Raw genomic sequence first — 25,278 nt, 5'->3', positions numbered from 1 at the left:
TGTACTTTATTAAACTTTACTAAAGTTACCGCACGTGCAATCTGATTTCTTTTCAGATTTATGAGATATTTGATTTAGTAGGTCCTGTAACTCTGTATGCTAACAGAGAATATATCTTTCCTTCTGATGAACATAGATACAACTCTGGCGCTCACATAGGTAAGTTAAAGGTTATATTCTTTTATTTTTTAGTAGAAGTTACATGCTACTGTGCTGCTTCAAATAACCACCTCCTATTCATAGAAATTCAATGACATTTTTCTTCTTCTTTATGATGAGGCCAGCTAGGGGCCATGTGTAGATTTCAATTCCTCCTTCCTTGTTTCCTCTTCCGTTCTTTCCAGTATTCCTTCATCATTGCACTGTGCTTTATTCTTCTATTCCTCAGATCACTTTCGATCAGGTCTCCTTTGCATTTTTACTTACTGAGCAAGTTGGCTGTGTGGTTAGGGTTGCACAGCAGCGAACTTGCATTAAGGAGATGGTGGGTTCGAACCCCACTGTCGGCAGTCCTGAAGATGGTTTTCTGTGATTTCGCATTTTCACACTAGGCAAATGCTAGGGCTGTACCTTAAATAAGGCCATGGTGTTATCTTGTCAGTCCTAGCCCTTTCCCATCCTTGTGTCACTATAAAACTTCAATGTGTTAGTGCGATGCTAAGGAGATGTCCTCTCAGTTTTAATAAATGTGTTGATGGGATGATAGTACCTACTGGGGAACGCTGTAAGTACCTAGGTGTTAATATAAGGAATGATCTTCATTTGGGCAGTAATATTAATGAGCTAGTTACAGATCTCTTCGCATGGTTATGAGAGTATTTAGGCTCTGCTAACCACACAGCCAAATTGCTCGGTTAAATTCAAATACTTCCTATGGATGGATCCATGTCTAAATGCTGGCCTTTGGTCCAAGGGATCCCACGTTCAATTCCCGGCCAGGTCGGGGATTTTAAACTTTGTAGGTTAAGGCTCGATGGCTGCGGGTGTGTGCCGTCTTCGACATTAGAATTCATCGTAGATAGAACACCATCATCACAGATGCACAGGTTGCCTATCAATCAATGCAATGATCTGCATTTAGGGCTGTTGCCCAGGTGGCAGATTGGACTTTTCTTAAACGTTTTCAAAGCACTTGGAAATTTGTGAAACATTTCCTTTGATAAATTATACCAATCCCATACTCCTCATCCTATAAATGAATATTTGCCCAATTTGTCCTCTTCCATTCCAACTTTACCCTACCTTACATATCTCTACTCAAATTTGTTCGTCCCTCCACTGACGGCTTGTAACATAACACTTAGTCGAGCATCTCGTCTCCTTATTCCAGCCCAAAGTTTGCAACATCTTTGTAACACTGCTCCTTTTATTGATAATCTTAACCGTAATGGTCAATAGTAAATTGATTCGTACTGACAACCAACATATCACATTCAAAGGTCAGTATTAGTGTTGACAAGGTGGACTTTCATATTTTATTGACCTTTCTATGTGATATACATTACTCCTTTGTTGGAAATCACCCAGAACAAATTGTGCTGCTTTCCTTTGGATCTTTTCCAGTTCTCATATCAAGTAGTCCTGGTGTGAGTTCCATACACCAGAACAATACTCGAATTGGGGTCTTACCAGAGACTTGTATGCCCTCTCATTTACATCTTTACTGCAACTACTAAATGTCCTCATAACCATGTGAAGTGATCTGTGAACTTTCATAATCTCATTAATGTGATTACCCCAACGAAGATCATTGTTAACTAGGATGAGAAGGTCCACCTATTCAGTACTGTGATAAATCATCAATACAGACCAAAATGAATTTTATTTCATATGACCAATGAAGATCGTTCCTTATATTAACACCTAGTTACTTGCAAAGATCCCCATGAGGTACGATCACTCCATCAACACAGTAATTAAAATTGACAAGATTTTTCCTTTTGGGGAAACTTATAACTTGACTTTTCATCCCGTTTACCATCATACCCGTGATCTCTGTCCATCTCACAATATGGTCTAGGTCCTCCTGTAGTTGCTCACAATCCTCCAACACAGTTACTACCCTATACAGTATAGCATCATCCACAAATATCCTTATCTGTGATGCCAGATCTTTACTGATACTCTGGTGGAATAAATATATCCAAACAGCATGAAATAAGGAATGTAGAATACATTTTGGCAATATATTTGTTGAGGAAACATATTTAATTGATTAAAGGTACAACACTAGAGGTTAATATCCGCACGAGAAAAGCCATCACAAATGTGCTATGCTGGTCCATTAATAACCGGTGTAATCGCCTGACTGTTGAATGCAGGCATGCAAATATGCATGCATTGTGTCATGCACGTGCTGAATGTCAGCTTGTGGGATGGAGTTCCAACCCTGTTGCACTTCGTTGGTCAATACAGGGACGGTTAATGCCAGTTGTGGATGACGGTGGAGTTGTTGTCCAATGATGTCCCATACGCAGTCGACTGGGGACAGATTGGGGGATCGAGCAGACCAAGGCAACATGTCACCACACTATAGAGGACACTGGGTTACAACAGCAGCATGGGGGCGTGCATTGTCCTGTTGGTAAACAGCCCCAGAAATGCTTTTCAAGAATGGCAGTACAACAGGTCGATTCAGCACACGGACATACACATCTGCAGTCAGGATGCGTGGGATAACCACGAGAGTGCTTCTGCTGTCACAGGAAAGTGCTTCCCAGATGAGAACTCCCAGTGTAAGTCCAGTGTTTTGATGCTGCAGACAGGTGGAATGAAGGTGCTCACCTGGCCTCCTCCTAACCAACACACGGCCATCACTGGCACCAAGGCAGAACCAGCTTTCGTTGGAAAACACAACGGACCTCCACTCCATCCTCCAGTGAGCTCTCGCTTGACACCACTGAAGTCGCAGACAGCGGTGGTTTGGGGTAAGTGGAATGCATGCCACAGGGCGTCGGGTTCAGAGCTGTCCTTCAAGTAACCAATTTTGAACAACTCACTGTGTGACTGTGGCGCCATCTGCTGCTCAAACTGCTGCTGCAGACTCAGTCCGCTGCACCACAGCCATTCGCCGAATACGGTGGTCCTTTCTCTCAGTGGTGCAATGGGGACGTCCGGAGCCTGGTCTTCTTGCGAGCCTACCTTCTCGTGACCACTGCTGCCAGTACGCGTGCACATTGGAGACATTCCTGCAAAGTCATTCTGCAATAGTGCGGAAGAATATTCCACCTTCACGTAGCTCTAATATACGGCCTTGTTCAACCACAGTAAGCTGTTGATACTGGCCTCTTTGTTGTCTTCTGTCCAGCCATTTAACCCAGGCACTTCCTATTCCTCTGTGAACCAGAGAAACCCCGGAATGATTATTACTGTTATTATTATATTTCTCTTTCTGTTTCAGCTGTATCCATGAGCACGCCATACTATATCACACTTGTTGTCTTGAAAATACTATGCGTCTTGAGCATGAACTATGGAGCTACGAACGTGAGTAGAGAGCAATTTTTTTCTTTTTCTTTTTCAAGCCTTTATACAGTGTCATTTTCTACTGGTTCTTAGAAGTTAATCTGCAAATCTTTTGAAAATTCAAAGTGAGCCACCCTACAATTAGAGATTACTAGTGGCCTGAAGCAGCAATAGCTGATTTCCTATTCGACAACTGTTTGCCAATTTTAATACATTAATTAGACCAAAGAAAAATGAAGAAATATATTGAAATACGAGGACCATTTCAAAACTTCTGCACAGAACACAAGCACATCCGAACAATGGAACAATTCCTGTACGCAAATAATTAGTTGTGAGCCGGACTTTCAGCTATCACATGTTTTCAGTGTTATGATAATTTGTGTTTTGAGTGATAAATTCTGATTTGAAATGGTGGAAGAAAATGACTTATGTCAAATTTCACGTAGTGACCAGCAGTCTATTCTAAAGTTTAAAACTTCACGACCATTCTGTATTGAACTGAGAATCACAAAAGTAATTTAATATAATGGAATCCACATTTTCAATACATACAAAACTGTTGCACATAAATCATATTACAACATTTTTATATTATTATAAAGGTACCAGTTTCGACATGTTTTCAATGTCTTCATCAGCCTTTTGTAAAACCAAGCAAAAGAATAAATTCACATATAGAAACAATATACACACACTGGTAAAATTCATGTAACGACACACATTTAAAATAGTTTATATAAAATATATGAGGATTGCTGCGTGTTGGCAGCGTAATAGTCTTAAATTGTCTTGGTAAATAAGTTGAGGCACGAGGTGCCTTTCGATGCGCTAGTACAATTTTAAGCTAAGAAGACTATGCCACCAACAGCACTCAAGATTATTCCTCAGTGCAGCATTTTACTATGAATAAGATGCCCATCAGGATTTTAACGTGTTCATTAAGCTTTATCAAACCAAAGCTCAATTTTACAACAACTTACTCTGGACAGTCACTGATGAACTTCTCTTCAAACTAAAATTCTTCTTTCACCCCATCACATGGGGTTGCTAATGGATCCTCCTGGCATTCTGCCTCCAGTATGACATCCAGCGATTCATCCATGGCACTGGCTACTAGCAGGACACTGCAAGACACTTTTAACACGTTCCACTCGTTCTTTCTCTGGAGAAATCTTCAGTCTATGAGCAATGAAATGAGGAAACTGTGTTTTTATCCAAGACCAAATATTCAGAATTCAAGGGAGGTTGTAATATAACTCCTCCTCATTGAAGGTTACACTTTTCCCTGAAATTCACTGAAATTCACAACGTTCTAGTTGAAGTTTAGTGTACTGGACTGAAGCAAAGTGTCACAGTGTGGTTCCCGTTTATGCGAAGGTCGGGCAAGTACTGAAGACAACCCAAGGAGTGGGTGGTCAGTAACTGCAAGAGACTACACTTCTGCTGTCATTACTGACAACATTTTGCAAGAAGATAGCAACAGATACTGTGCCCCAGGGAACCGCTGTAACAGGGCGATACCACATGACTTTCTGCAAAATGTTTTCAGGCCAAAGATTCACCAAAGAAGGTCCGACACTTTTGCAACTGGAGTGCTCATTCTGCATGATTACGCATGACCGCATACTGCCAAGCTGTTATTGAGAAGAATGGAAATGATATTAACCTCTTAACTGGACATGACGAGTGAATTTGTCTACCATAAGTTGTTTCTGAATCCGGTAATGACGAGTTAACTCGTCTAGAGCTTTCGAAAATTGTTATCAGCTGGGTGGAACATGTTACCTTGTCTCTTATTATTGTTGAGTGTAGTTCTATGATCGCTTTACAGATGTCAGTAGGTTCCAGACTTACAGCGCCACAGTGTGCGCCAATATTTCATTTAATTTTCTTCCGTACATAATGGCTAAGCATGCTTGTTTGGATGATGAAACTATTCTTCATCTCATTTATTCAGATGATGATTTAGATGACAACTCTTTGGATTGCAACGATAGGACAAGTGGTGAAAGTGACTGTGAAGTTTCTTCTGAAAATGAAGAAGAGGGAGAACATAAGCTTGCCTACAAGTGATGCAGCCACTTCTCACTGGCATAGCCAAGATAATCCTCGTGCTTCCTTTACATTTGTGTCAGATAGTAAAATAAATATTGAAGCAGCTGGAAGAAGTCTAATCAAATATTGAATTATGGTTAAAATAACAAATGGAAATCAAAAGAAAACATTCTCTTTCCTAAAATGAAATAATCATAAACACGTCTCTCGGTCATGGTCATCTATCAACGGCTTCTGATTTCAGATGAACCACCAGCCATAAAACATAGCCAGCATGGTACCTAGGCAACACTGTACGACAATTGACCCATACCTTACATCACAGCCTGCAAGAGTTAGACTTCCGTCATTGCTTGTGTGACCCTAACTTCGGTAATGCAAACTTTCAGATAACCAACAGCCATAAGACTTATTTGTGTCAAAACTGGTAGGCTGGATAACTCGTCTTCTGTGAAGGCATGCACATACCTGCCAAATGTCCCGATTTAGGTGGGAGTCTCCCGATTTTTGACAGTTTTCTCTGCCTCCCGAATATGCCATTATTTCTTCCGAATTTAGTTTACTTTTTTGTGAACTTCAAACATTTCTTTTAAAATCCCGCAATTTCAGTTTTGTATGCCAGTGGCCGGAAGTTCTTTGTTCATTGGCCACTTTCAAATGAAATAACATGTTTATTAATACGAGAAATGTGCACTAATGCGTGATGTTTATTGAAACCTGTATATCGCAATGCGTATTATAATTGATTCTCAATCCCTCGTTCTCGCGCGCTATGTTCGTGTTTGTTCACATCCATCTCGTCAATTCTAGAGACAAGTCACTAAATTTGGGGTATTGTTATAGTAATTTCCTGACAGAATTTCAAAGATAGCGACTAGTGACTCTTCTAGAGATTTATTTATTTATTTATTTATTTATTTATTTATTTATTTATTTATTTATTTATTTATTTATTTTTTTTTTTTTTGCTAGTGGCTCTACGTCACACCGACACAGATAGGTCTTATGGCGATGATGGGATAGGAAAGGCCTAGGAGTTGGAAGGAAGCGGCCATGGCCTTAATTAAGGTACAGCCTGGTGTGAAAATGGGAAACTGCAGAAAACCATCTTCAGGGCTGCCAACAGTGGGATTCAAACCCACTATCTCCCAGATGCAAGCACACAGCCACAAGTATAAAGAATGAGAATTTTCCACCTAATCAATACTTTATTATATAAAGTGTCTAAAATATTTCAATCACATTAAAACACAGTACCGGTTTTGACCTGTTAATTAGGTCATTGTCAGCTGCTGATGAACCTGCTTATTCAATAACGATTGTACATTGTAAAACATTACTTAGACTAAATATGAATGCCACATATTCCAATAAAATATAATGCTATAATGTTAAAATATAAAACAGGTTACAGCTCTTGAAGTCTAAAAAGGCTTTGACATCCTTGTATCACGTGAATGCCACACGTTCCATTAAAATATGCTATTATGCTATAAAGTTAAAATCAGGGTACAAAATCCATTGCCAGTTAACATGATTAAACACTATTTCCATTTTGCTGATTCTGATGGTTCGGTCAACTTCCGCTTTGAACGCTAGCATTGTGCCGCGTCCGGGGAGCCATCTGGTGATAAATGAACGTACCATATCTACTTCTATTATAATGTCTACATTTCACAAGCTCATTGTTTAAGAAGCCTTCCTCATGGACAGTCGAGATCAGGGGTAGAAGAAAATAGAAATAATTCAGTAGCCAGCCCCTTTTTATCAGGAGCCAGCACATTTTTTTTGTAAATATGCATTATGAACACCACAGGTTAGACTAGGATCAAGCTACGTATTATTTTTGAAATGTGGCCTTAAGTCTCAGTTCATATAAGAATGGAAATTTATATTTTAAAGAGATACTAACCCAAATAATCACCAATCACCTTCAAGGTCAGCGTCTTTTAAAATTACACTGCATGCGCCTGTTTGATTTCCCACCAGTAACATGCAACTTGCTTAACAATGCAAACCAACCTTCAAAATCAGTGTAGGGTCTGTTTTTTTTGCAGTGGGCCTATGATAAGATGCCATGAACAATGCATTCATATGCTGTAACATATTAGCATTCATTTCCTTGACGCACCTCACTAAAAGTGCACATTCGGGATTCTTCATGAAACTTTCAGCCTCCTGCCGGCCCCGCGGTGTAGTGATAGCATGCCTGCCTCTTACTCGGGGATCCCGGGTTCGATTCCCGGCCAGGTTACGGATTTTGACCTGGATCTGAAGGCTGGTTCAAGGTCCACTCTCTCTACATGATTACAATTGAGGAGCTATCTGACGGTGAGATGGCGGCCCCGGTCAAGAAAGCCAAGGATAACGGCCGAGAGGATTCGTCGTGCTGACCGCACGACACCTCATAATCTGCAGGCCTCCGGGCTGAGCAGCGGTCGCTTGGTAGGCCAAGGCCCTTTGGGACTGTTACGCCATTTTTTTAGCCTCCTGACACTTCGAGTGAGGATAGGATTTTATAGGATAGTATGTTTTAAACATTTCCAGTTTAAATGGTCCTGAAAATCCGGATACACCTTCAGAATGTTTGTCGGCAATACTACGAAAGTTACTGCATAATTTACACTTCGCAATTCCTTCTTCATAGCACAGCCACGGTAGTCATTCAAGCTACGATTCTCTGCATTGTGTATCATTCTCATACTTCTCTGAATCGGTAACATTCAGCTTGCTTAACAATGTAACCAAACCTTCAAAATCAGTGTAGGGTCTGTTATTTTTTGCAATATGATAAGATGCCATGAACAATGCATTCATATGCTGTGACATATTAGCATTCATTTTCTTTACGCACTTCGCTGAAAGTGCTGAAATTTCCGTTTGCCTGAAAATTGAAATTTCGACGTATTTTTGATGTTTGACCTATCATTGTCTTGAACACCATAAATTTCACGCTGGTCATTGTCGTCCTGAAATCTACAGTTGGCACTTCCATTAAGTGTTTTCTCACATTCACTCCCTTCTGTATCACTTTGTGTTACATTTACGGGCCCTACTTACGAAGAAATCTGAAAGAGTACACTGTTTGTTACTCGCATCAGTCAATTTGTGCGGTTTTGTTCGTTTCAGTTTGCCAATTTTCTCCAGTATAGCACAGAAACGAGATATACACCAACGTTAAATGGCTTCAGAGTTCGCGGGCTTCGATGTCTGATGCTACGTTGCCAATTTTCCATACAGGCACAGGAATAAAAACAATCGTATCTATAAAGTGTAAACTGTTCAATACCAAAATGCTGTAATTAAATTAAAAGAATAAATATTGTTCGGTGAAAATAAAATAATTGATAAACACGTCATTCCGTATGTTCTAAATGCAAAGAATGAATTCCACGGGAATTTACAGTATCAGCACTGCTTTGGCGACAATAGTTGAGGAACGGCTAGTCACGGGAAGGATGGCGGTAAATTAGTGTTTGTGGAATTATTTAACGTAGTAGTTCTCTGAATTTCTCCACAACTCTGGTCTGATCTTTGTACTCGGCTACCGATAGCTGATCATCTGTAATAGAACTCGATGTGTTACGATATGTTCACATGAAAGGATACTTGTTTGACGGGTTACAACGATATCTCCCATGACCGCTAGGCAGCTCCCGCGCAGAACTGAAACGTCCAGTTCCAAGGTATGAAGAGCAATTACAGAATTCAAGACTCTGCCAAAAGCACAGAAAATGTTTTTTGCACATATTAGAATAAATGTAAGCTACAGAAAAAACCGTGAAACACCACACGACTTGTTGCTTTGTAAAGTAATGGGAAAGTACATGTAAGGGAACTCCGGATTTCAAAAAATAAATTTTCCAAACCGAATTTGAAAATTCAGGCGCCAGGTAAAAATTTTCAGGCGCCATGGCGACTGGGCGCCCGGTATTTTTCGACCCCTGGTCGAGATATACTTCTGATGATGCAGAGCACAGTTCTCTGCAAAACGTAAAGATTTCACCTTATTTTCTTGACAAGGCATAAGCCCAAAAGCCTATACAGTATCATTATTTATCAATCTATCAATCAATCAATCAATCAATCAATAATGATCTGCATTTAGGGCAGTCGCCCAGGTGGCAGATTCCCTATCTGTTGTTTTCCTAGCCTTTTCTTAAATGATTGCAAAGAAATTGGAAATTTATTGAACATCTCCCTTGGTCCCCAAACTCCACTTCCTATAAATGAATATTTGCCCCAATTTGTCCTCTTGAATTGCAACTTTATCTTCATATTGTGATCTTTCCTACTTTTAAAGACGCCACTCAAACTTATTCGTCTACTGATGTCCTCCCACGCCATCTCTCCACCGACAGCTCGGTGGTCGAGCAGCTCGTCTCCTTTCTCCCAAGTCTTTCCAGCCCAAATTTAACATATTTCTAACAGTACTCTTTTGTCGGAAATCACCCAGAACAAACCAAGCTGCTTTTCTTTTGATGTTCGCCAGCTCTTGAATCAGGTAATCCTGGTGAGGGTCCCATACACTGGAACCATATTCTAGTTGGGGTCTTATATGCCCTCTCCTTTACATCCTTATTACAACCCTTAAATACCCTCATAACCATGTGCAAAGATCTGTATCCTTTATTTACAATCCCATTTATGTGATTATCCGAATGAAGATCTTTCCTTATATTAACACCCAGATACTTACAATGATCCCCACAAGGAAATTTCAACCCAGTAATTAAAACTGAGAGGACTTTTCCTATTTGTGAAACTCACAACCTGACTTTTAACCCCGTTTATCATCATACCATTGCCTACTGCCCTTCTCACAAGATTATTGAGGTAATTTTGTAGTTCCTCACAACCTTGTAACTTATTTATTACTCTATACAGAATAACATCATCCGCAAAAAGCCTTACCTCTGATTTCACTTGTTTACTCATATCATTTATATATATAAGAAAATATAAAGGTCCAATAATACTGCCTTGAGGAATTCCCCTTTTTATTATTACAGGGTCAGGTAAAGCTTTACCTACTCTAATTTTCGGAAATCTATTTTCTAGAAATTTGGCAACACATTCAGTCACTCTTTTGTCTAGTCCAATTGTACTCATTTTTGCCAGTAGTCTCCCATGATCCACCGTATCAAATGCTTTAGACAGGTCAATCACGATACAGTCCATTTGACCTCCAGAATCTAAAATAACTGCAATAGCTTTCTGGAATCCTACAGGTTGAGCTTCAGTGGAATAACCTTTCCTAAAACCGAACTGCCTTCTATCGAACTAGTTATTCATTTCACAAACATGTCTAATATAATCAGAAAGAATGCCTTCCCAAAGCTTACATACAATGCATGTCAAACTGACTGGCCTGTAATTTTCAGCTTTATGTCTATCACCCTTTCCTTTATACACAGGGGCTACTATAGCAACCCGCCATTCATTTGGTATAGCTCCTTCAACCAAACAATAATCAAATAAGTACTTCAGATATGGTGCTATATCCCAACCCATTGTCTTTAGTATATCCCCAGAAATCTGATCAATTCCAGCCGCTTTTCTAGTTTTCAACTTTTGTATCTTATTGTAAATGTCATTGTTATCATATGTAAATTTTAATACTTTGTTAGCATTAGTCTCCTCCTCTATCTGGACATTATCCTTGTAACCAACAATCTTTACATACTGCTGACTGAATACTTCTGCTTTTTGAAGATCCTCACATACACACTGCCCTTGTTCATTAATTATTCCTGGAATGTCCTTCTTGGAACCTGTTTCTGCCTTAAAATACCTATACATACTCTTCCATTTTTCACTAATATTTGTATGACTGCCAATTATGCTTGCCATCATGTTATCCTTAGCTGCCTTCTTTGCTAGATTCAATTTCCTAGTAAGTTCCTTCAATTTCTCCTTACTTTCACAACCATTTCTAACTCTATTTCTTTCCAATCTGCACTTGCTTCTTAGTCTCTTTATTTCTCTATTATAATAAGGTGGTTCTTTACCATTCCTTACCACATTTAAAGGTAGAAACCTGTTTTCACATTCCTCAACAATTGCTTTAAACCCATCCCAGAGTCTGTTTACTTTTCATTTACCGTTTCCCACCGATCATAGTTACTTTTTAAAAACTTCCTCATGCCTGCTTTATCAGCCATATGGTACTGCCTAATAGTCCTACATTTAAGACCTTCCTTTCTATCACATTTATTTTTAACTATGACAGAAACAGCTTCATGATCACTAATACCATCTATTACTTCGGTTTCTCTATAGAGCTCATCTGGTTTTACCAGCACCACATCCAGGATATTTTTGCCTCTGGTTGGTTCCATCACTTTCTGAATCAGTTGTCCTTCCCATATGAACTTATTTGCCATTTGTCGGGCATGCTTCCTGTCGTTCACATTTCATTCCCAATTGACATCTGGTAAATTCAGATCTCCCGCTACAATCACATTCCTTTCCATGTCATTTCCCACATAGCTGATTATCTTATCAAATAATTCTGAATCCATGTCAGCGCTACCCTTTCCCGGTCTGTACACTCCAAAGATATCAAGTTGCCTATTATCTTTAGAAATGAGCATTAAACCTAGAAATTCATGTTTGTCATCTTTAACTTTTTCGTAGCTTACAAATTCTTCCTTCACCAGCATGAACACTCCCCCTCCCACCCTTCCTATCCTATCTCTACGATACACTCTCCAGTTCCGTGAGAAAATTTTTGCATCCATTATATCATTTCTCAGCCATGATTCAACTCCTATTACAATATCTGGCAAATATATATCCATTTGCATGTTAACAATGCTTGGCATTGATATGGACTAAGTAACAAAAGTCTAAATTCATTATTCTATTACCATAGTCGGTACGGTAAAACTGTGTAAGACATAAGTGATTGAAACATGTATTCTCTACAACTTTTGTTACAGTATGTAACACTTTTTGATAGGACCAATATCATAGGTATCTAAAAAATTAAATTTTAGGCACCTTGCCCTAAACTACCATTTCATCCAGCTTGAATAAAAATTATTTATATTAGACTGTAGAACCTTATTCCCAGGCTTGACATACCAATTTTTGTTTAATTCCGTTCCCCCATTTTCTCGTAGTTCGGCACTGATATGGACTTAGCAACAAAAATCGAAATTCACGAATATATCTGTAATCATAGCCAGTCCAGTAAAAATGTATGAGACATAAATAATTGGAAATTTAATTCCATACAGATTTTGTTATGTAGTATTTTCAGTAGTACCATTAACCCTTGAGGACTTCTGCGAGGAGGAGAAGAAGAAAGGCCCAGGTGATTCATGGTGAGGTTATTTTCCATAAGCTTGACAACTCGCCTACTTTCAAGTGCACTTGTCCAGGACTTGTCTTATTGTGATTCATTTCTATCCAACAATTAGTTCAGCTGTGATAATTATTTTAAGCAACTGTCTCGATGTATGGGAAGTTATTACCCCGTGCACGCCTGTCTACTGCAAGTAATTTTAGTTCTCGTTTATTGTTGAATAGTGTAATATCAAAAATGAACAGAGGAAGAAAACTGACAGATCAAGAAATGGAGGCTTGTTTTGAAGCATCAGATGATGAAGTTGTTGTTGGAGATTTGTCTTCATCAGAAGAGGAATGTGTACAAGACAGTGATCATGACTCAAACTCAATACAAAGTGTAGAAACTGATCATGATGATATGTCAGAAGATGAAGATCTATGTAAACCTTTCTGAAGATTGCAGATTCTTGGGGATACGACTTCATTGTTTGAAAGGGAAAGATGGTATAATCTGGCATAAGGAACCTCCAGATACTAGAGGAAGAACACATGCTTGAAATATAGGGCAACCCGGAAAGAAAGGGCAACAAACATCACCTTGCTGAAACTTTTACAGGCAAAAAATAAAGCATCTAATTGGATCTAAGGAATCAGTTGAACCAGTAAGCATAAGGAAAGAAGAAAGGTGCTAGAAGAAAGGTGCTACTATTATCTTAGAGTGAGGGACCACAAGACTAGGAAGTGTAATGCCAACTGTGGGAAGCCAGTCTTCAAGGACCATGCTGTGGAGTCCTGCCCAGACTGTGTTTCAGGGAAATGAAAATGTCTGTAGGCCGATGTGATAGATTATACTTCAGAAGGTTTCTCAGTGAGACAAAAATATGCCCAAGTACAGAAATAAATCTTTAGTATTTTTTTCAATGAAAAGCATAATTTAGTGTAGAAGTGGCAATAAAAAGCTTATTCATAATGACAAATAGTCTGGGTGGTTTCTCAGTGAGATGAAAATGTGTCAAAGTATATTGCAAATAAGTGTTTAGTGCATATTATCCAATAAAGCTTATTCATAATTCATTATAAATAAGTGTTTGGTGTTTAGTGCACATTTCTCATAAAACCCTTATTCGTAATGACAAATAATGAGTCTAAAAATGAATATCACTTAATGGCAAAAATTTACCGCACGTGACTCCTAACGTAAATCATGCAGGCGCACTTCCTCAATGGTTAATATATATATATAAAATAAGAGTTTTGTCTGTACATTGCAAAAAGGATGGTATTTCTGTATCAGACGTGTCCACAGTAACAAGGAAATGCACTTTTTACTTTTCCCATAATTTCTGACTGTCTGTCTGTCTGTCTGTCTGTCTGTCTGTCTGTCTGTATGTATGTATGTATGTATGTATGTATATACATGTATGTACATGCATCACGAGAGAACGCCTGAAGAGAATTTATTGAAAATCGGTATGCAAAGTTGAGGAATAAGTTGCTACAATCTAGGCTATAAATAATTTTGTTCACACTGACTGAAATGGCAGTTTAGGGGAAAGACCTAATATTTAATTCTCAAATATTTATGTTATTAGTAGTTGTACCTTAATGAAAATCAGTATGCAATGTCAGGGAATAAGTCACTAGATCTAGGCCATAAATAATTTGATTCACGCTGAGTGAAATGGTAGTTAAGGGGAAGGCCTAAAATTTAATTCTCAAATATTTGTTATTAATGGTCGTATCTTAAACGAAAATCGGTAGGTGAAGTCGGGGAATAAGTCGCTACAATCTAGGCCATAAATAATTGTATTCACACTGAGAAAAAAATAGTTTAGGATAAGGCCTAAAATGGAATTTCCAGATATTTATGTTATTAGTGGTCCTATCTTGAAAATCGATATGCAGAGTCGGAGAATAAATTGCTGTAGCTTAGGCCATAAATAATTTTATTCATGCTGAGTGAAATGGTAGTTTAGGGGAAGGCCTAAAATTTAATTCCCAAATATTTATATTATTAGTGGTCGTATCGATAAATACTACATAACTAAAGTTATATAGTATTAAATTTCCGATCATTTATGTCTTATATATTTTTACTGTACCGGCTATGATCACGGAGATAATAATGAATTTGGATTTTTGTCACTAAGTCTATATCAGCGCCGAGTACCGGGAGAATAGAGAAACTAGAAAACAGCTAATGAGGGAACTGAATAGAGTGAAAAAGGAAGCAAAAGAGAAATATATGAATGGCATATTTCAAGAGGGTAATGACCACAAAGGGAAATGGAAAAAGATGTATTCATATATTAGGAATCAAAAAGGAAAAGGAATCCAAATTCCTACAATGATGGGAGAAGGGGATGAACACTATTCAACAGATACTGAGAAAGCAAATCTATTTAGTAGGGAATTCAGAGATTCAGTAGAAGATTGTCAGGAGTTGGAAACAGTAACAGAAGATAGAGAGGGAGAGACACATAGGGAAACAAGAAGCTTCTCATTCAAAAATGAAGATATTTTCAGAGAAATCCAACTGCTTCAGCAAGGAAAAGCAGCAGGAAGTGATCAAATTACTGTGGAGGTATTAAAGAAAATGGGGTGGTACATAGTGCCTTATTTAAAATTTCTCTTTGACTATGTCATAAATAATAGTGTAAAACCAAAAGAATGGAAGGAATCTATAATAATACCAATTTATAAAGGAAAGGGTGATAAAAAGAAACCAGAGAACTACAGACCAATCAGTCTGACCAGTATAGTTTGTAAAATACTGGAGAGTTTAATAGCAAAGTACATCAGAGGGATATGTGATGATAAAAATTGGTTCATGAGGAGCCAGTATGGATTTAGAAAGATATTTTCTTGTGAGGCACAACTGGTGGTATTTCAGCAGGACATATTAGATCAGTTGGATTCAGGAGGCCAGTTAGATTGCATAGCCATAGATCTTTCCAAAGCCTTTGATAGAGTGGAACATGGAATATTATTAAAGAAATTGGAGGGAATAGGATTGGACGTAAGGGTTATACGTTGGATAAGAACATTTCTAAATTCAAGGGTTCAGAAAGTCAAAGTAGGAAATAATATATCACAGGAAGAGAAAGTTTGGAAGGGAATCGCACAGGGTAGTATAATCGGTCCGTTACTTTTCTTAATATACACAAATGATTTAGGGAACAATATAACCTCAAAAATAAGATTGTATGCAGATGATATAATTGTTTATAGGGAAATAAATAACATTGAGGATTGTTCAGAATTACAAAGGGACCTTGAAAGTATCCAACAGTGGATTGAAGAAAATAATATGAAGGTTAATGGAGGCAAATCAACTGTTACAACAATTACAAAGAGGAGCTTTAAAACTGAATTTGAATATACTTTGGATGAGGTAGTTATCCCAAAAGATGGCAAATGCAAATACTTAGGTGTGAGATTTGAAAGTAATTTGCACTGGAAGGGTCATGTTGATGACATTGTTGGGAAAGCATACATATCGTTACATGTCATAATGAAGCTACTTAAAGGATGCAACAAAGAATTAAAAGAAAAAAGTTACTGAAGTATGGTTCGTCCATTATTGGAATATGCAAACAGTGTTTGGGATCCTCACCAAGAATACCTAATAAAAGAAATAGATAGTGTGCAGAGGAAAGCAGCAAGATTTGTAACAGGGGATTTCAGGAGAAACAGTAGTGTATCAGAAATGTTAGAGGAACTTGGGTGGGAAACTTTAAGTAAGAGAAGGGAGAAAACTAGACATAGGATTATATAGAGCCTATACAGGGGAAGAAGCATGGGGATAAATCCGTGAGAGGCTTCAGTTGGAAAATAATTATATTGGCAGAACTGACCACAAGTATAAAATTAGAAGGAATTTTAGCAGTAGCGACTGGGGTAAATTTTCATTCATTGGGAAGGGCGTGAAGGAGTGGAACAGTTTACCAGGGGTAGTGTTTGATCCTTTTCCAAAATCTGTACAGGTATTCAAGAAGAGAATAAACAGCAACAGGGAAAATAAATGAAATATTAAGAGGGCATTCGACCAGTGCAGGCTATTGTAAATAAAATAAAAATGTGTGTTAAAAAAAAATTAATTCCATCCCCTGGTCCATGGAGTTTGGACAGCCAAAGTAGGGGTGAAGTACAGTGGGGACTTCGAGGGCCCTGGGACCACTATGGTAGCTGTGAAGGCCCTTCAGGAACTCTGAAAAGTGGTGGCAAAAGGGGGCTCTGGTTAAGACGCAGCAGGTCATTATGCTACTTAGGTTCCAAAATGGGTTAAAAAAAATAAAATAAAAAATAAATAAGTAAATGCAATGTAAATTTTAATCTTATACCAGTTGCATAGTATTATTTGAAGTAATTCCACATACTGTATATGAGTTGACTATGTTTTGTAAGTATAGGAGATATTATAAGTAGAATTTTGTAAACAATATAAATTTATTAAGGATGATCTGTTTGCTTAAGAGAAAAAAAATTGTTAGCATGAATTGTATATTATTGTATTCTAGAATTTTTTTTTCTTCTCTTGTTAATTTAAAATTTAGTGCTTGACAATAATGTATTTTAGTGTACCATTTGCCACCGAGGTAGACACCTCATTTGCAAATAAAGAGGTTTTGATTTGATTTGAGTCACGAGAAAATGGGTAAAAAGGATTTAATGAAAATCGGTATGTTAAGTTGGAGAATAAGGATCTACAGTCTATGCTATAAATAATTTTATAAGACACCCTAATATCATAGAGTCGAAAGAAAACTAAATGTGAAGATCTACAGTATAGAAAGCTCATAAAATTTATCAAGAATAACATTACATTGACCATTGTATGTTGTGATGTGCTTTGTGCCTTTTGTTGCCACTCATGTCCGATAGAATTTGCCTTACGTCGCACCGACACAGATAGGTCTTATGGCGACGATGGGATAGGAGTGTGAAGGAAGCGACCTTGGCCTTAATTAATGTACAGCCCCAGCATTTTCCTGGTGTGAAAATGGGAAACCATGGAATACCATCTTCAGGGTTGCTGACAGTGATGTTCGAATCCACTATCTCTGGGATTCAAGCTCACAGCTGCGCGCCCCTAACCACACGGCCAACGTGCCCGGGTGTACCGAGTGTACCAGTCTGCCTGAATATTGGCAGGAAGTAGCTGGGGAGTTAAGATAACTTTCTTCTTGAGCATGTCATTCCTCTAGTTCATTAATTTTCTGATACTACTGGTCCATAACACACTGGTTCATTTGATTGATTGATTGATTGATTGATTGATTGATTGATTGATTGATTGATTGATTGATTGATTGAGCTATTCAGACCCCACTCCCGGAATGAACAGTGTGCATATTTAACGGTATAATGGCAGATGAGTGTTCATGGCCGTCTGCGGCCTGGTCATTCCAGTTCTGGATCTGTGGACTGTTAGATTGGCACCATAGTACTATTTGTTAAAAGTGAGAAAATGTGCGGTTTTTCATTTCATTGAGTATTTTATATGATAACATTGCTTTTAATCGCTACTTTCCTACTGATGTTTCTGTAATGACCTATGTTGACTTCAGTTAGGAAAGCCACAAAGTCAGTCTTTCTGACAATCCCGTAGTGAAGCACGGGCACATCAACTAGTAACATATACTTGAGAAATACATTTTAGGTCTTCCCCTAGACTACCACTTTATTCAGTCTGAATAAAATTACTTGTAGCATAGAATGTAGTGCATCAATCCCAGACTTTACATACTGAATTTCATGAAATTGTCTCCGGCCATTTTCTTGTGAGAGAGAGAGAGAGACACACACACACACACACACACACACACACACACACACACACACACACACGCACACACATATGTGCATACATACATACATACAGACAGACAGACACAAATAATGGAAAATTAAAAAGTGCATTTCTTTGTTACTCTGGACAGGACTGATTCAGAAATACCACTTTTTTAAAATTCTGAGCAATGTACAGACAAAACTCTTATTTTATATACAGTAGAAGTCCATTATAGTGAGAATTTACAAGGGCGAAAAATTTACTCGCTATAGCGGATTGTCGTTGTACCCGATTTTTTCTAAATTTCAGAAAAGATACGCAAAAACCAAATACTTCACCATGCATGTATCGTGGAAACATATTGTACATCCCGGCAAAATAATAATCGTACTTTCGCTGTAAATTTATGAGGGAACAGCCTTTCTGAAATTTAATCCGAGGTGGTATTAAACCAACCTCTGAAATCAGTGGTGCATACTGTTGTATCTTGAGATGTATCTCATTTTTATTTATTTACTGTTCCTAGTAATAAAATCAACTGCCGGGCGAAGTGGCTCAGATGGTTGAGGCACTGGCCTTCTGACCCCAATTTGGTAGGTTCTATCCTTGCTCAGTCCGGTGGTATGTGAAGGTTCTGAAATACGTCAGCCTCATGTCTGTAGATTTACTGGTACATAAAAGAACTCCTGCAGGACTAAATTTCAGCACCTCTGCATCTCCGAATACTGGTAAAAGTAGTTAGTAGTACGTACAGCCAATGACATAGTTATTACTGAAATCAGTTGTTTATTTCAGCCTTTCTTTGATCGAGCTAAGGGAAGGTATCTGTCACGTTATTTATGCACTCATGAAGAAGAAGAATTGTGAAGGCATGTTCTCTCTCATTTCGAACCTGAAGATTTCTTTTCACCAGTCAGTGGGGATTAATAATCGGCAGCGTGAGATAGCTCGCTAGTGCGGATAGTGGACGTAGTGAGAAAACGATATGGATGATCGATCGTGTTCAATTTCAATCTAGCCTTCAGAAACACGACTAAAAATGCCTGTTGTTCACCATCACATTCTTCTTTCGGTTCAATACTTCTCAAGAAAAATTTCAATTCTTGTCAAAGACTGTTCAACGTTGCTGAAGGCTTGGCAGGGTTTGATAGAATTTTGTTTTAATGTGGAGGAAAGTCAACCAGCAGTTGTGGTTTTTGGACAAGCAGTGCAATATATTCTTAAAAGGAAGAGAAACGCATAATAAGATATAATTTACATGGAAGAAAGATTGTGATATTCTTCTACATGATTTTTGTAATCTATTTACTGCCTTAACATCATTTGCGGTGGTTATGTTATATTGCATTTACACACATGATTTGAATAAAAAATTATAGCAATGCAATGGAAATTCGTATCTTATTGCACGAAAACATATTAGGAATTCAAAAATAATATTGATCGTGTTATTTGTTTAACGTCTTCCAATACTGGGAGAATTTGCTACTACTAATAATAATATGCGAAGATTGTCATAAATCGAACATTGCAGATGGTGTTTACTTATAGGTTATTGTATGGTAATAAATATAAAAGCTGTCCACTTCCTTGAGAAATTTCTCTTCTATCTTCTCGTATGCTTCCGCTTATTCATTTTATTGTGGTACTTTATGGAGCTCCATGAATAAAGGCAGAAATGTGCTTCATACTTTACCAGTACACATGCAATGCAACGCCCCTAACAATTTATCGAAATAAATGACGTGCGTCATAGGGACGTGTGCACACAAGACTAGTACTGAAAGAGCAATAACTCATAACAAATCAAAATAAAAACACAACAAATAAGGAAGAGTACTGGAACCAACCCAAAAAGGAATGAGAGAGGAGTGGATCAAGGGACTACGGGACAAAGCAACATCAAAATGACACCAAAATTTCATAAAATTAAAATAAATAAAAAAATTAATAAATGATAATTTACATTACACTAAAATATGAAAAGAAAGAAAAATTCTGAAAAATAATGATGAAGTAATAGAAGAAGAAGAATAAATTCTCATTAAATAAACAATCTACATGTAAATAAGGTTAATTCTGAAGTAAATAAATTCATAACATTCCCCAAACCACTCTGGTGCAACAGCTCCATACTTTACACATTTATGAAAATATCTACATGAAATAAAATTTAAGATTAACACCCAAAAAATGGGTGGTATGGCAAATCAAGGGCCTCTGACAGAACCCAGTGAAGGTTAAGTCCCCACAAAACCCACATGAATAAGGACACACGACAAGTCAAGTTAAAACACAAGGGAACACAAATCTCAACATAATGTCATCACACAAGAACCCACAGAATAAGCAGAATAGCCCAAATAAAAATAATATTAAAATTGCAGAAGCAACAGAAGGCTAGGGTGATAAATAAGATGTCCAAAACATATTAAAATAGAAAGAGCCAGTTAACTTCACAATACCGAGGTCAAAAAAACAAATATGACATGAGAAGAAAAAACAATTCATTGTCATCCACACGGAGCACGTACAAGATACTGTAATCTCGGCCGATACCAGACGCAATAATAATGAGTTACATAACGGCCAAGCACCAGAGATAATCAACAATAGAAGATAAGATAAGATTCCAAACATCTCGCGCTAGGACTGCCCAAAACCCTTGACTTAAAAACCAGCAGACGTTACAAAGTCATTGTTGAAATATGATGTTAATATTACGTGGGATTACACACCTAATTAAGTAAATATCACCTTAAATACCCACAATGGAAATAAAACAAGGAATTCCAACCTAATCCAAGGAATACGTATCCACGAGTAATTAAAAATTTATAAGATTAATAATAATAATAAAGAAAATAATAATATTTAAAAGAGAGAAAACTTAGTGCAGCATAGCATTAGCTCGAAACACGGACAAGGCTGAAATACATGAAAGGATGCCTGAAAACCAAACAGAGAATCACAACACCAAACACTGGGGTAAACACGAATACCGCAACATCAGCGATACATACAAAATTTTAAAAATAGTAACTGCACTCGCATCCAGGAAATAACACAGAAAACTTACACATATACGCAGGTAAACAAAGAATACAGGGAAAACAATGTTACACCAAGGCAAGGGCGAATTTCAAGAGTTACGCCGACAATAATGACCTTCACAGCTACACATGACGTTCACTTAAAACTAGCATGCAATAACACCTTGCACACCTTGCGGTAACTGAGCTTGCACATAGATAGTGCAAGAGTACATGTTGCTGTCCACAGTACGATCGAACACACTAGATATAACTTGCAGGAACGTTACGTGCTGTCATGTCCCAATAGCCGTACATCCAATGAGTAGTATTATCATCCACTTAGTCACATAGTGTTGAATTCCAGTTTCAAATAGATAATGGCAATATTACCAATCATGACATCTGCACATTATCAATAAAGCAGAGTCCAACAGTAAAATGCTTAATCCACAAAATGTTACTTGTGCAGATTGTTCACACAATATAATAAGTGTCGTGTAGACAGTTGATAGTCTAAATAATATTACATTATTAATGTTTCCTTTGCATAATAACGCCTCAGCAACATCCTCCGGTCATGAAGCCATTTTTGTTGTTTACATTCCTAGCAATCCCAGCATGCCTGGCGACTTAGGGCATACCGTTAATACTCGAATTGCAATGGTCAGTTCTGTCAAAGTCTTTCATCGACAGGACATGAATTGAGTTTCAGCAGACAACTTTTTATAATACAAAATAAAAAACACCAGCATAATTCAAAGAAGGGACCAGTTACCAAAACTAGTGAAAAGTGCAGCAATTAAAAATGCTTCACCACACAAAATGAAAGTTAAAACTTTTCTAGGCTATAATACATTTGCATTTAAAGCTTCCATTCACAACACTAAATTTGAATACAGTAGTTACCTTACAGAGGCTTCAGGAAGGAGTCCAAAGTCTTGTGCCGGCAATGGTGTTCCTTATCACAAAATTCTCCACTCACTGGATAGCCACCAAATTGTCTGGTGGTGTGTCATTTACTGAATGACTGCAGACTGTGTTGGTATGTCTGTGATGTCCCCATCCTCCTCACTCTCGTCGGATTCTTCATGTGAGTTAGGAGGCTAAACGAGTTGAAGAATTTCACTCTCATACAGATCCCCGCACACAGGCACACCTTTGTCAGCTTTTACATAATCGTCAAATTGATGGGTGACTTTCAGCTGAGGAGAGACACGATTCCAGCTATCTGGTACTTTGAGATGAGGAAGTTCCTCCTCAGTAACTTTGCTTTCTGTTTCACTTCATCGGAAGCCAGCCTGTCTGAAATATGCAGAAATTGCAGCAGCAGATATGGTTTCCCATGACACTGCTATACCTCGGATAGCTTCCAGTACATTCCATTTCAGTACTCGTTTTACCTCAAGCCTACACGTCAATGAGTTGCTACGAAAGCGGTGTGTAAGGAGTTTAAATATGCGCTGATCAAGCAGTTGTAGCACACTGGTACAATTTGGTGGTAAGAATCAATATCATCATCATCAGTAGCAGCAGCCAATTCTATCATTACATGATGTGGCCTTTTTAAGTTGTGAACTAAGGTAAGTCTTTAGCAGAACTCTCCAGATGGAACAGTCTTGAGCAGTTCTCTGCCAGGTAGCACCAGTTATTCTCTTGATGTCTTTTTCTCATCTGTCTGGCGGTCTTCCTCTAGGCCTTTGATGATCTCTTGGTCTCCATTCTAACACTAGCTTTGTCCATGTGTCATCTTCCCTTCGAGCAATATGTCCAGCCCATTGCCATTTTCTCTCTGCTAGGGGCTTTACGTCGCGCCGACACAGATAGGTCTTATGGCGACGATGGGATAGGAAAGGCCTAGGAGTTGGAAGGAAGCAGCCGTGGCCTTAATTAAGGTACAGCCCCAGCATTTGCCTGGTGTGAAAATGGGAAACCACGGAAAACCATTTTCAGGGCTGCCGATAGTGGGATTCGAACCTACTATCTCCCGGATGCAAGCTCACAGCCGCGCGCCTCTACACGCACGGCCAACTCGCCCGGTAAATTGCCATTTTAAGGTGGCTATTCTCTCAAGAATGTCATTAACTTTAGTGACTGATCTGATGTCATCTGCTCTCTTCTTATCTTTCCTTGTAACCCAGCATTAATCTTTCCATGCCTCTCTGCGCTGTCTTAAGTTTCCCTTTCATAAATTCATTCAGTGTCCAGGTCTCACAGCCATAAGTCAGCACAGGTAGAATACACTGATCAGAAACTATTTTCTGCAGGTTTACTGGCATGTTTGATCTGAAGACAGTTGAGTTTCTTCCATACACCTGCCATCCTAGCTTAATGCATCGAAAAATTTCTAGTCTTATATCACCTTTCATATTCATCAACTGGCCCAGTTAGATATATTCATTGACCTTCTCTAACGGCGTGTTGTTGATGTTCACATTTCCTGCTGTGACCTACTTGTTGGACATGACTTTTGTTTTGGAAAGGTTCATCTTCAAGCCGACTGACTCATATTTCATGGCAAAATCAGTGACTAATGTCTGGAGTTCGTCATTGTCGTTTGCCAGTAATGCAATGTCATCAGCAAATCTCAAGTTGTTAAGCTTTCTGCCATTGATCCTTATATCCTTTTCCTTCCCATTTTAACTTTGACACTGTCATCTCAAAAACAGCTGGGAACAGCTTTGGAGAGATTGGAGCACCTTGTTTAACACCTCTTTCGATAGGGAATTCTGAAGTTGCTTCACCGACATTGACAAAGGCTGATGAGGTCCTGTAGATGTTATTGAGAACTCTGATTTAACGCCCTGCTCATCTAAGGCTTGTAAAATAGCTGAATGGCTGATTGAATCAAATGCCTTTTCAAAATTGACAAAGGCTATGCACAGAGGCATCTGGTATTCATTTGCTCAGCTAATCACTTCTCTCGCAGAGCCAGAATGTGGTCATTGTGCTGAAGCTGCTGCGGAATCCTGCTTGTTCAATTCACTGGGCTGAGTCAAGGGTAGAGCTGATTCTGTATAACAAGATCTTCATAAAACTTTGTACAAAACAGAGAGCAAGCTTATAGGGCGATAGTTTTGGATGTTGTGAATACTTCGTTTTTATGCAGCAATACGATCTTTGCTTTATTCCATGATGCTGGGATTGAAGCATTGCGTAAACAAAAAGTGAAGATTTTAGCCAAGTGCTTTACTGTTTCATCACCTGTAAGCTTCAGAATATCAACAGAGAGATCATCATTACCGGCAACTGTTCCTTTCTTCATGTTGCCTATAGCACGTCTGACTTCCTAAGGAAGTATGTCTGGAACTTTAGTTACACTCTTTAGGTCAGGTCTATCAAAGTTCCCTTTGTTTTACTATACAGATTGCTATAAAAGTCTCTAATAAAATTCAAAATCTCCTCTTTTTCAGTAATTTGACCATTGTCTGCATCAATTGCTATTATCTGTTTTTTACCAATTGTGAGCTTATGTTTAACTGCCTTTTAACTTGTTACAGAAACAGACTCCATCTTTTAAATAAACAATAGTACAATCTGTTCAGATCTCACAAAGAAAGCATTTTTAGATGCGCACTAAGGAAATCACGACTTAAATAACAACACTGATGAATCTGCACTTTTCTATAATTT

The 25,278-nt window shown here is 38.2% G+C and overlaps 1 protein-coding gene across 1 annotated transcript in view; it reads left to right on the top strand.

The window, feature by feature from the left end:
• LOC136875008 (lysosomal-associated transmembrane protein 4B) overlaps nucleotides 1-25,278 on the top strand; it is a 168,960-nt gene that overhangs the window by 122,732 nt on the left and 20,950 nt on the right. The window contains exons 3-4 of the mRNA XM_068227954.1: nucleotides 57-159; nucleotides 3,401-3,486. Of these exons, the coding sequence (XP_068084055.1) occupies nucleotides 57-159; nucleotides 3,401-3,486 (189 nt within the window). The remainder of the gene's footprint in view (nucleotides 1-56; nucleotides 160-3,400; nucleotides 3,487-25,278) is intronic.

This window comes from Anabrus simplex, chromosome 5 (assembly GCF_040414725.1).
Source record: "Anabrus simplex isolate iqAnaSimp1 chromosome 5, ASM4041472v1, whole genome shotgun sequence".
Classification (NCBI taxonomy): Eukaryota; Metazoa; Arthropoda; class Insecta; order Orthoptera; family Tettigoniidae; genus Anabrus; species Anabrus simplex.
This window is presented reverse-complemented; position numbering and strand designations above follow the sequence as displayed.